The sequence below is a fragment of the Phocoena phocoena genome, chromosome 11, assembly GCF_963924675.1.
Source record: "Phocoena phocoena chromosome 11, mPhoPho1.1, whole genome shotgun sequence".
In the NCBI taxonomy this organism is placed as follows: domain Eukaryota; kingdom Metazoa; phylum Chordata; class Mammalia; order Artiodactyla; family Phocoenidae; genus Phocoena; species Phocoena phocoena.
In genome coordinates, this window is record NC_089229.1 from 96,939,526 (window position 1) to 96,952,795 (window position 13,270).

Genomic DNA, 13,270 nt, shown 5'->3' on the forward strand with positions numbered 1-13,270 from the left:
TTGGAGCAAAGAGCTCTGAAGGGACTGGATTCTCTTTCCAGAGAACTTAGAGGGAATTCCTGTAGGGATTGGGGGATCTGCATACAAAGAGTTCAAAGGCAATTATAAAAGAAAATCAAAGACATGTGCCTCTCTGTACCTCATCCTTAATCCCCTTCTAGCCACATTTACAAGGTGAGTTTTCCAAATTTTTAGATCCTCAGACCTGATTACCTGAAAACTGAGGTGACCTCAGCTTTCATTTTCTTGCCCCCAAAATATTTAAAATTGAGAAATTGGTTGGGCAGAGGCTCAAACTCCTATTGAAAGTGATCCCTCCCACCCTCCTTCCTTCCTTCCCTCCTTCCTTCCTTCCTTCCTCCTGTCCACTGAAAAAAATTCACAACCTAAAAGTTGAGCATTATGTTTTATTCAGTGGACTTTCTGATTACTTAAGCCCGGGAGGCAGACTCTCAGGTAGCTCTGAGGGTCTGCTCGGAAGAGGTGAGGGGGGAGCCAAGATACACAGGAGTTTCTGCAACAAAAACCAGGTAGTTGGACCATCAAAAGATTACTGTTAGTCAAAGAAAAACAGACAAGTTAATGAATTTAGCGATTTTCTAAGTTTGAGAAGATGCAAGAGTCCGGGCTCATTGAAATCACCTCTTTGATATGCACCTTAACTATCTAGGGTCAGTGTCCTGATTTTCTCCGTTCCGGATTCCGTTCAGGGGGCACAGTCCAGGGTGGCTGCACTGGCTGATGACTCGATGGCTGCTCCATCCTTTGTTTACTGATAGGCAGTGACTTTCTTCATCTACCCTCCCTCCCTCCCTCCCTCCCTCCCTCCCTCCCTCCCTCCCTCCCTCTTCCCCTTCTCCTCCTCCCCTTCCTCCTTTCTCTCTGCCTCTCTGTCCCCAGTCTCTCTGCTTTGTAACCCAGCTACAACAGGGTATGGCGGGGAACCTCTGTTCACACCCCTGTGCTCATCTTGAAGTCGGACTCAGCCCTTTGGCACATCCCTCCCCTAAGAACCCATCCAGGATTCTTTGACACTGGTAAGGAATGCAGTTGTAGTGAGTCTTTCCTGGAGAGTCTATGGAGAGGCAAATGAGGGGGTCACACTACAAATTACACAGCAGAAATTAATGGACATTTCAACCAGGCACCCCCCACTTGTCACGCAGCAGCCCCCCTCATCCCCCTCTCCGCCCTTCCCCCTCCCAGAGCCCTGGCTCTCGCCTTTTTTGGGTCCTGCATCTACCTCTAGCACCCCTGTCTCTTCTCTTAACTAGGGAATCTAACTCTCTCTGGCTGCTCCTCTCATATCTTCATACCGTTATCCTGCCCAACAGACCAAGGTCCCTCCTTAGGCTTTGCCCTCCTTGTCATGTGACAGGGAATTTTTAGTAAATGACAAATACTTCACTATTTACTTCTTCCAAATAATGTTTTTTTCATGTCATGTCACATCATTCATTAACTCAATAAACGTGCACAGTAGAGTACTATACATCTGACACCAGCTGTGTTCCCCTCAGAAGATGTATCTCTCTGACCTCATTGTGAAAAAGCCATCCAAACCGCACATGGTGGGGGCGGGTGGGATGGGGGTGGGGAAGGTGATGAGGTTTATAGCCACTTCGGGGTTCAGAGTTATGAGATCTTAAAACCGAAAGTGACCTTAGAACTCGATGGCAGGCACTTCCTCCTGGGCCTCAGAATTGTTTCCTTTAGTCAGAGCGGAAAGAGGTTGAAGAAGTGGATGTGGATCTGGAGCTCGGGGAGGGCATGATGAGTATAAATCAACAGGGTGGTCCTGCCTCTTTGTAGGGCAGGATTTGTAGCAGGGAGGGGAAGGCCTTCTAGGTTAAAGTTTGAAGGGGCTTTGCTAACATATGTAAATTAAAGAAGAGCTGGCAGAAGTGGGAGTGTTAACCATAAATGGTGAGTACAAGGCATTATCCAGATGCTTGCTGGGCTCGGCAGTGTGACTGCCCAGCACTTTTATCCATGGGGTTGCACATGTGTCCATGTGTGGCAGGAAGGAGAAACCCACAAAGCCATCTTTTGGCTGAGGGATATCATGGTAGACTTTTCCAACCTCACCTCCTGTAGAATTAATGACGATGTCTCCAGACTCCCTAGCAGGCAATGCTATTGGCAGAATTGTCTGGAGGACCTCAGAAAGCTTGGGCTGTGGTTCTGTGGGGTGGGGACAGAGGATCACCTACAAGTGATCTCTGCCAGCAGAATCCTCTTGCCAGGAGGATCACCTACCAGCCATGTTTTCCGTCGATTGGTAGAAAGTGATCAGTAATCACATGGAAATGATGCCTGGAACCTCAGGGGGCTAGTCATGTGCACAGACATCCAACCTGTGATGGCCCAACTGTGCTGTGGAAAGCAGAGCTGCTGGACCTGCATGATGGTGATGATGATGATGGTGATGATGATGGTGGTGATGATGATGGTGGTGATGATGATGATGGTGATGATGATGGTGGTGATGATGGTGATGATGATGATGGTGATGATGGTGGTGATGATGGTGGTGATGGTGATGATGGTGATGATGATGGTGGTGATGATGGTGGTGATGATGGTGATGATGATGGTGATGATGGTGGTGATGGTGATGATGGTGATGGTGATGATGATGGTGGTGATGGTGATTATGATGATGGTGATGATGGTGGTGATGATGGTGGTGATGATGATGGTGGTGATGGTGATGATGATGATGGTGGTGATGGTGATGGTGGTGATGGTGGTGATGATGGTGGTGATGATGATGGTGGTGATGATGATGGTGGTGATGGTGGTGATGATGGTGGTGATGATGATGGTGGTGATGATGATGGTGATGATGGTGATGATGGTGATGATGATGGTGGTGATGATGATGATGGTGGTGATGATGGTGATGGTGATGATGATGGTGGTGATGGTGATGATGATGGTGATGATGGTGATGATGATGGTGGTGATGGTGATGGTGGTGATGATGGTGATGATGATGGTGGTGGTGATGATGGTGATGGTGGTGGTGATGGTGATGATGGTGATGGTGATGATGGTGGTGGTGATGGTGATGGTGGTGATGGTGATGGTGGTGATGATGATGGTGGTGATGGTGGTGGTGATGATGGTGATGGTGATGGTGATGATGACGATGATGATGATGGTGATGATGATGATGGTGGTGATGATGATGATGGTGGTGATGATGATGGTGGTGATGATGGTGATGGTGATGATGGTGATGGTGATGGTGATGATGATGGTGATGATGGTGATGGTGATGGTGGTGATGATGATGGTGATGATGATGGTGGTGATGGTGATGATGGTGATGATGATGGTGGTGATGATGATGGTGATGATGGTGGTGGTGATGATGGTGATGATGATGGTGGTGATGGTGATGATGGTGATGATGATGATGGTGATGATGATGATGATGGTGGTGATGATGATGGTGATGATGATGATGGTGGTGATGATGATGGTGGTGATGATGATGGTGGTGATGATGGTGGTGGTGATGGTGATGATGGTGATGATGGTGATGGTGATGATGATGGTGATGATGGTGATGGTGGTGATGATGATGGTGATGATGGTGATGATGGTGATGGTGGTGATGATGATGATGGTGGTGATGGTGGTGGTGATGGTGATGATGGTGATGGTGATGATGGTGATGGTGGTGATGGTGATGATGGTGGTGATGATGGTGATGGTGGTGATGGTGATGGTGATGGTGGTGATGGTGATGATGGTGATGGTGATGGTGGTGATGGTGGTGATGGTGATGATGGTGGTGATGGTGATGGTGGTGATGGTGATGATGGTGGTGATGGTGATGGTGGTGATGGTGATGATGATGGTGATGATGGTGATGATGATGGTGATGGTGATGGTGATGATGATGGTGGTGATGGTGATGGTGATGGTGATGATGATGGTGGTGATGGTGATGGTGATGGTGGTGATGATGATGGTGATGGTGATGGTAATGGTGATGACTGTGATGGTGCTGCTGATGATGTCTAGGACAACATCATTTACTGAGGTCTGCTATGTGCCAAGCACCTGGCCGACTGCTCTGTGAGCATTCCCATTGTGTCTTCAGGGCAACCCTGTGAAGGAGGTATCATTATCCTTTTTTATAACTTCATTTCTCTAATTACATCTAGCATTTGAACTCAAATATGTCTGATGCTAAAATCTGCTCCTACAACCATCTCTGTAGCAAAACAAAACAAGCAAATCATCCCACCCCTCAACACACAGCTGAGAGGGGCTGGGAGCTCTGTGGGTTCAGCATGGCCTGCCAGGGCCTCTAGGACTGTTTGCCAACATCAGTGAACTCCAGTGGGTTTTAGGATGGAGGGGAGATTGGAGAATGAAGAAGTTTTCAGTGTTGCTGGCTCTCCAGGACTGACACCGCATTTCTTATGGGGACCAGGACGAGTAACTCTTCACTTTCCCTTCTTTCAGCCTTAGGGGAAACTCAAGGCCAGGATCACAATAGTGATGGTAGTCACTAAGCTTCCTCATTCTCAAGTCCCCTCCCAGGGCCACAGGTGCCTGGGGGCTCATGTATGCCTGGGGCAATCTCCTTAGACAAGCTTTTACTGCTTCTTGACTTCTGTTCACTGGTTAACTAGGCTTTCTGTCAGGGATGTTTGTTCAAGTAAAATCTCCATAGAAGTGTCAAGTATGCAGGTAAAAGCTGAATTCCTCTTGATGAAGCAAGGGTGGTGGGAGGATGTTCTGCTTGCCCAGATCTCTCTTTGAGGAGCCCAGTGTGAAACCATTGCTTGCGTGGATAAGCGGAGGGCAGTGGAAAGAGACAGGTGATGATCGTATGTATGCTTGGCCTTCTGTAGCCTCATACTACCTGGAACACCGCTTGGGACCTCCCAGATGAAGTCAGTTCTAAGGTGCGAGAGAGATGGATCTCTTAGTTTCTACTCTGAAGGAGTAAACTGACAGATAATGGCTCACGTCACAGGGTCACAACTCTGGAGAGGTGAGAAATCTGTCTCTCAGTCTGATCAGCTTTGCTCTTCTCTTTCAGAGGTTCCAAAAACAGAGCAGACATTTGAAGAGCGCCTGGTACTCAAGGCTTTCTTGCTAAAGTTTGTCAATGCCTACTCACCCATCTTCTATGTGGCCTTTTTCAAGGGGAGGTGAGTATCTCGGTGCCATACATGGAAGGGCAATTGGTCATGAAGACTGAGCCCTCCACTGGAGTCAGCCTCTCTCCATTGTCAGTTTACACCCTTGGCCCCATTCCCCACTCCCTTTGCCACCTGGCTGCACTAAATCATTTTGGATTAGCATCTTCAGATTCTGTTAACATGGGAAACTCTGCAGTGATTCGGCTCTGGGCCCTGAAGGGTTAGTCTTAGAGGAATTTGTGTCTCTCAACTTGGAGACTGTGACAGGAGGGAATTTCATGTCTAGCCAGTGGCTCTTAGATCTTGCAATACAGGTCTGATGGCAACTACCCAGAGTTAGTGTGGACTTCACAGGTTAGGAGCACAGTCTCCCACAAGACTGCCCTTACCTCAGACAGTACTGCAAGCTCTGGGGCTCTCAGGCCACTGATGGGTCTGCCCAATTGGCTACAGCCACTAACCCCTTGGGTTTGATAATTCACTAGAACCACTTAGAGAGCTTGGAATGTGCGATTCTTAAAATTAGGGTGTTATTATCACAAAGAGATACAAATCCAAAGCGACAGACGGGAGAGGCACGTAGGGTAGGGTCTAGGAGCATCCTGCAAAGAAGCTCCCGTGTCTTCAGGATGTCCTCAGCATGTCAGTTTCCTGGCACGTCCATGTGCGTCACCAACCGGGATGCTTGTCCAAGCTTCAGTGTCCACAGTTTTTGCTGGGGTCCTGTTATACAAGCATCATTGAATGAATCATTGCTCGTGTGACTGAACTCAATCTTCAGTCCCTCTCCCCCAGCTGAGGTCCGGCTGCTTTTACTGGGCTCAAAGCCACAACTCTCTGATCACGTGGTTGGTCTTTCCGGCACTGGCCTCCCCATCCTGAGTGATCTCATTAGCATAAACCTAGGTCTAGTCCCAGGGACCCACCATGAATAACAAAGACACTCCTATCAGGAAATTCCAAGGGTTTAGAGGCTCCTCCCAGGGATCAGGGACAGTGACCAGTCATATTCTTTACTATATAACAGTCCTGGGTGTAAAATCACTTCTGATAAATAGTGATTGTGGTAGTCTTGGCAACAGCACAGTGTAATCTGGAGTAAGTACCATAAAAATGGTGCAAAGGAAGTATTAGGGGAACACTTAATTATGAACAGAGACAGGGAGACCTCACCAAGGAGGAAAGTCAAGCTGAGCCTCAAATGGACAAGTAGGATTTCAATAGATGGGTGAGGGGATGACATTTCAAGAAAGTGGGATTCTTCTGATGACCTCTCTGGTTCCATGGTTGGCTAGTACCTCTCTGCCTCCCCCATCGGCTCAATCTTCTTACCTCCCAATAAAGTAGACTCTTAGGTCTTAGAAGAGGAATGAGGCAGGCTTCTTCCATTCCTCTAAGTATTTTCAGTAAGAAGTCTGGATTTTTCTTTTCTGGTCCCAGGAATCTCCACTTGCAACTTTAGTCCATCTTGGCCTTCATTTTCTGGGAAATCAGAAGCCCTCATGGAGGAATTGCAATCAGAACCCGATTCTTGACACGAGCTGAGGGAAAAAGGTGCAGGACAGTGCACTTAGAGACAATACAGACTTTGTTGTGTTTAGGCTCTGAAATGATCTCTCTCTCTCTCTCTCACACACACACACACACACACGCACACGCACAAAGAGTGCCCCAGCCCCATTCCAGACCCAGCGTCAATCCCCTCCCTTTGGAATTTGACCACGTTAAGAGCTACGAATGAACTTATCTACAGAAGAGAAATAGAGTTACAGATGTAGAAAATAAACTTATGGTTACCGGGGGGTAAGGGGCAGGGAGGAATACATTGAAGATTGGGATTGACACATACAGTACTGTATATAAAACAGATAACTAATAAGGACCTACCATAGGGCACAGGGAAGTCTGCTCAGTACTCTGTAATGGCCTATAGGGGAATAGAATCTAAAAAAGAGTGGATATATGTGTATGCATAACTGATTCCCTTTGTTGTACAGCAAAAACTAACAACATTGTAAATCAGCTATAATCAACTATATTCCAATAAAAACTAAAAGTCAAGAGGTGAACCCTATGTGTTGTGGGTGATTGTTAGCTGATAGCAGGTATGAACTCCTTCCTGGTGACGAGCACCCACCCTGGCCAGTCCTTTCAAGAACAGCATCGGCCAGTGGCTGGTCCACTCAGGAGACATGCCCTCAGGCAGTCCTGACTCCCTCTCTCTTCCCCTAACTCTTCCCACACTTCTCCATTCCAGGTTTGTGGGCAGACCTGGAAGCTACGTTTACGTGTTTGACGGTTACCGCATGGAAGAGGCAAGTAGAGCCACTGGTGTCTCATGCCCGGCTAGGCTAGTGGTTTGTAGGTGCCCCTGCCACCCCCACCGCCCCGCCCCGATCCTTCCCGCCTCCACAGGCTGGCTTAGTCCGCACCCTCGCCTCTCCGAGCTCCACCTGGTCTGACCGCCCCTTCCTTCCTCTCCTCCTGCAGTGCGCCCCTGGGGGCTGCCTCATGGAGCGGCTTAGTCCACACCCTCGCCTCTCCGAGCTCCACCTGGTCTGACCGCCCCTTCCTTCCTCTCCTCCTCCTGCAGTGCGCCCCTGGGGGCTGCCTCATGGAGCTGTGCATCCAGCTCAGCATCATCATGTTAGGGAAGCAGCTGGTCCAGAACAACGTCTTCGAGATTGGCGTCCCGTGAGTAATGAGCTCCGCTTACCCCGCTCCTTGCTGCCAGGGCCGAGCCCGGCAGCGCCAGGCTTCCAGCAGGACCTCGTGGTCTCTCCTCTTCTAAGACAGGTGGACTCTCTACTCCTCTGTCCACTCTCCAGTAACTTCCCCATGACGTAGGGCCCCTCCCACAAGTCTTGTTTGCCAATCCAGTTCGGGATGTTTGAGTCTCAGAAGGATTAAGCACTTGCTTAAGTGCCCATAACAGAAAGTGACGGAGCTGTGAATCAGGTACCTCTGACCTCAAAGTGCATCATGCTTTTTTTAAAAAAAATTATTTACTTTATTTTTGGCTGCTTTGGGTCTTCGTTGCTGCACGCGGGCTTTCTCCAGTTGCGGCGAGCGGGGGCTACTCTTTGTTGCGGTGCGTGGGCTTCTCGTTGCGGTGGCTTCTCTTGTTGCGGAGCACGGGCTCTAGGCCTGCAGACTTCAGTACTTGTGACGCATGGCCTCAGTAGTTGTGGCTCGCAGGCTCAGTCGTTGTGGTGCACGGGCTTAGTTGCTCCGCGGCACGTGGGGTCTTCCCGCACCAGGGCTTGAACCCGTGTCCCCTGCATCAGCAGGCGGATTCTTAACCACTGTGCCACCAGGGAAGCCCCATCCTACTTTTAATGCTATGTCCTCCTGAAACTGAAAGTGGGGTCTGACTGCTCGCCGCTCGAAAGCCAGTAAAGAGGCAAGGTTGGTGGAAAGGAGAGTTTGCTTTGTTTTGGATGCCAGCAACCAGGATTGGGGGGGGGAAGGGTGGACACCTGTCCAAAGGCCAAAACACCCCGCTCCTACACCCACTGGGCAAGAGCTTTTATATGTGGAGGGAGGGGGCTACGTGCAGAAACAGCACAGTCAGCTCTGGCCGTCATCTTGCAATTGGTCCTGGGTCATCTGACCAGCGTCATCTTGATTGTTTTAGGTAGTTAGCCTTCAGTTCCAGGGTCGGTTTGTTCCCATTTCCTTGAGGCCAGTTCTCAGAATTGTGGCAGCTTGTGTCATGGCTACAGTCTGGTCATCATGCACTTAACTTCTTCCACCTGGTGGAGGTTTCAGTGTCTGTAAGACAGCTCACAGGATATGGCTCAGAATATTATCTGAAGCCCTTAAGAAAGAACTAAAGGTCCTTGACTATGCTTAATGACTAAATTGTTATTACTTGTCCTCCTTTGACTGTTCAGCTTTGTTTCTGCATTTTCTCACTTCTCTGATTAAACTTATTCTTTGGCTAAAGTTTTTCCACAGACAAAAGCAGGCTGAGGACTTAGGGGGGCAGGGAACACAGGGTTCTGCTCCATTTCACTCCCAGTGAACAAGTAACAGAGGCGTGGAGGATGAATAGGAAAGATTGAAACACAATGTAATCATTTAGGAAAATCTCTAAGGAACTGTGGAATATATGATCTTAGGAGGGGAAGGATGCATAGCTGGTGAAACAGAACAGATTTTCATGTGGATTGTTTCCCCTCCCCTCCCACGTGGTTTTTCTTACAAAGACTTCTTTCATTAGGTTGTTTGTTTTTTATTAACGTCTTTATTAGAGTATAATTGCTTTACAATGCTGTGTTAGTTTCTGCTGTATCACAAAGTGAATCAGCTATACGTATACATATATCCCCATATGTCCTCCCTCTTACATCTCCCTCCCACCCTCCCTATCCCACCCCTCTAGGTGGTCACAAAGCACCGAGCTGATCTTCCTGTGCTATGCGGCTGCTTCCCACTAGCTATCTATTTTACGTTTGGTAGTGTATATATGTCCATGCCACTCTCTCATTTCGTCCCAGCTTACCCTTCACCCTCCCCATGTCCTCAAGTCCATTCTCTACGTCTGTGTCTTTATTCCTGTCCTGCCCCTAGATTCTTCAGAACCATTTTTTTTTTAGATTCCATATATATGTGTTAGCATATGGTATTTGTTTTTCTCTTTCCGACTTACTTCACTCTGTATGACAGACTCTAGGTCCATCCACCTCACTACAAATAACTCAATTTCGTTTCTTTTATGGCTGAGTAATATTCCATTGTATATATATATATACTACATCTTCTTTATCCATTCATCTGTCCGTGAACACTTTGGTTGCTTCCATGTCCTGACTGTTGTGAATAGAACTGCAGTGAACATTGTGGTACATGACTCTTTTTGAATTATGGTTTTCTCAGGGTATATGCCCAGTAGTGGGATTGCTGGGTTGTATGGTAATTCTATTTTTAGGTGTTTTTTTTTGCGGTATGTGATCCTCTCACTGTTGTGGCCTGTCCCGTTGCGGAGCACAGGCTCTGGACGCGCAGGCTCAATGGCCATGGCTCATGGGCCCAGCCGCTCCGTGGCATGCGGGATCTTCCCAGACCGGGGCACGAACCCGTGTCCTCTGCTTCGGCAGGTGGACTCTCAACCACTGAGCCACCAGGGAAGCCCTATTTTTAGTTTTTTAAGGAACCTCCATACTGTTCTCCATAGTGGCTGTATCAGTTTACATACCCACCTACAGTGCAAGAGGGTTCCCTTTTCTCCACATCCTCTCCAGCATTTATTGTTTGTAGATTTTTTGATGATGGCCATTCTGACCAGTGTGAGGTGATACCTCATTGTAGTTTTGAGTTGCATTTCTCTAACAATTAGTGATGTTGAGCATCTTTTCCTGTATTTGTTGGCCATCTGTATGTTTTCCTTGTAGAAATGTCTAGGTCTTCTGCCCGTTTTTGGATTGGGTTGTTTGTTTCTGTGGTATTGAGCTGCATGAGCTGCTTGTATATTTTGGAGATTAATCCTTTGTCAGTAGCTTCATTTGCAAATATTTTCTCCCATTCGTAGGGTTGTCTTTTCATCTTGTTTACGGTTTCCTTTGCTGTACAAAGCTTTTAAGTTTCATTAGGTCCCATTTGTTTATTTTTGTTTTTATTTCCCTTTTTCTAGGAGGTGGATCAAAAAGGATCTTCCTGTGATTTATGTCGTAGAGTGTTCTGCCTATGTTTTCCTCTAAGAGTTTTATAGCGTCTGGCCTTAAAACTAGGTCTTTAATCCATTTTGAGTTTATTTTTGTGTATGGTGTTAGGGAGTATTCTAATTTCATTCTTTTACATGTAGCTGTCCAGTTTTCCCAGCACCACTTATAGAAGAGGCTGACTTTTCTCCATTGTATATTCTTGCTTCCTTTGTCAAAGATAAGGTGACCATATGTGCGTGGGATAATCTCTGGGCTATCCATCCTGTTCCATTGATCTATATTTCTGTTTTTGTGCCAGTACCATACTATCTTGATTTTTTTTTCTTTTTTTTTTTTTTTTTGCTGTACGCGGGCCTCCCACTGTTGTGGCCTCTCCCGCTGTGGAGCACAGGCTCTGGACGCGCAGGCTCAGTGGCCATGGCTCACGGGCCCAGCCGCTCCGCGGCATGTGGGATTTTCCCAGACCGGGGCGCGAACCCATGTCCCCTGCATCGGCAGGCGGACTCCGAACCACTGTGCCACCAGGGAAGCCCTATCTTGATTATTATAGCTTTTTGGTATAGTCTGAAGTCAGGGAGCCTGATTCCTTCAGCTCCATTTTTCTTTCTCAATATTGCTTTGGCTATTCGGGGTCTTCTGTGTTTCCATACAAATTGTGAAATTTTTTGTTCTAGTTTTGTGAACAATGCCATTGGTAGTATGATAGGGATTGCACTGAATCTGTAGATTGTTTTGGGTAGTATAGTCATTTTCACAATGTTCATTCTTCCAATCCAGAAACATGGTATATCTCTCCATATGTTTGTATCATCTTTAATTTCTTTCATCAGTGTCTTATAATTTTCTGCATACAGGTCTTTTGTCTCCTTAGGTAGGTTTATTCCTAGGTATTTTATTCTTTTTGTTGCAGTGGTAAATGGGAGTGTTTCCTTATTTTCTCTTTCAGATTTTTCATTAGTGTATAGAAATGCAAGAGATTTCTGTGCATTAATTTTGTATCCTGCTACTTTACCAAATTCATTGATTAGCTCTAGTAGTTTTCTGGTAGCATCTTTAGGATTCTCTGTGTATAGTATCGTGTCATCTGCAAACAGTGACAGCTTTACTTCTTCTTTTCCGATTTGGATTCCTTTTATTTCTTTTTCTTCTCTGATTGCTGTGGCTAAAACTTCCAAAACTATGTTGAGTAATAGCAGTGAGAGTGGGCAACCTTGTCTTCTTCCTGATCTTAGTGGAAATGGTTTCAGTTTTTCACGATTGAGAATGATGTTGGCTCTGGGTTTGTCATATATGGCCTTTATTATGTTGAGGTAAGTTCCTTCTGTGCCTACTTTCTGCAGGGTTTTTATCATAAATGGGTGTTGAATTTTGTCAAAAGCTTTTTCTGCATCTATTGAGATTATCATATGGTTTTATCCTTCAATTTGTCTGTATGGTGTATCACATTGATTGGTTTGCATATATTGAAGAATCCTTGCATTCCTGGGATAAACCCCACTTGATCATGGTGTATGATCCTTTCAATGTGCTGTTGGATTCTGTTTGCTAGTATTTTGTTGAGGATTTTTGCGTCTATGTTCATCAGTGATATTGGCCTTTAGTTTTCTTTTTGTGTGACATCTTTGTCTGGTTTTGGTATCAGGGTGATGGTGGCCTCGTAGAATGAGTTTGGGAATGTTCCTCACTCTGCTATATTTTGGAAGAGTTTGAGAAGGATGGGTGTTAGCTCTTCTCTAAATGTTTGACATAATTTGCCTGTGAAGCTGTCTGGTCCTGGGCTTTTGTTTTTTGGAAGATTTTTAATCACAGTTTCAATTTCAGTGCTTGTGATTGGTCTGTTTATATTTTCTGTTTCTACCTGGTTCAGTCTCAGAAGGTTGTACTTGTCTAAGAATTTGTCCATTTCTTCCAGGTTGTCCATTTTATTGGCATATAGTTGCTTGTAGTAATCTCTCATGATCCTTTGTATTTCTGCAGTGCCAGTTGTTACTTCTTCTCTTTCATTTCTAATTCTATTGATTTGAGTCTTTTCCTTTTTTTTCTTGATGAGTCTGGCTAATGGTTTATCAATTTTGTTTATCTCTCAAAGAACCAGCTTTTAATTTTATTGATCTTTGCTTTCATTTCCTTCATTTCTTTTTCATTTATTTCTGATCTGATCTTTATGATTTCTTCCTTCTGCTAACTTTGGGGGATTTTTTGTTCTTCTTTCTTTAATTGCTTTAGTTGTAAGGTTAAGTTGTTTATTTGAGATGTTTCTTGAGATAGGATTGTATTGCTATAAACTTCCCTCTTAGAACTGCTTTTGCTGCATCTCATAGGTTTTGGGTCATCATGTTTTCATTGTCATTTATTTCTAGGTAGTTTTGGGTTTCCTATTTGATTTCTTCAGTGATCTCTTGGTTATTTAGTATCATATTGTTTAGCCTCCAC

General features: G+C 45.9%; 1 protein-coding gene across 1 annotated transcript in view; it reads left to right on the forward strand.

The window, feature by feature from the left end:
- ANO2 (anoctamin 2) overlaps positions 1-13,270 on the forward strand; it is a 318,802-nt gene that overhangs the window by 251,971 nt on the left and 53,561 nt on the right. The window contains exons 18-20 of the mRNA XM_065886527.1: positions 5,069-5,180; positions 7,429-7,486; positions 7,765-7,865. Of these exons, the coding sequence (XP_065742599.1) occupies positions 5,069-5,180; positions 7,429-7,486; positions 7,765-7,865 (271 nt within the window). The remainder of the gene's footprint in view (positions 1-5,068; positions 5,181-7,428; positions 7,487-7,764; positions 7,866-13,270) is intronic.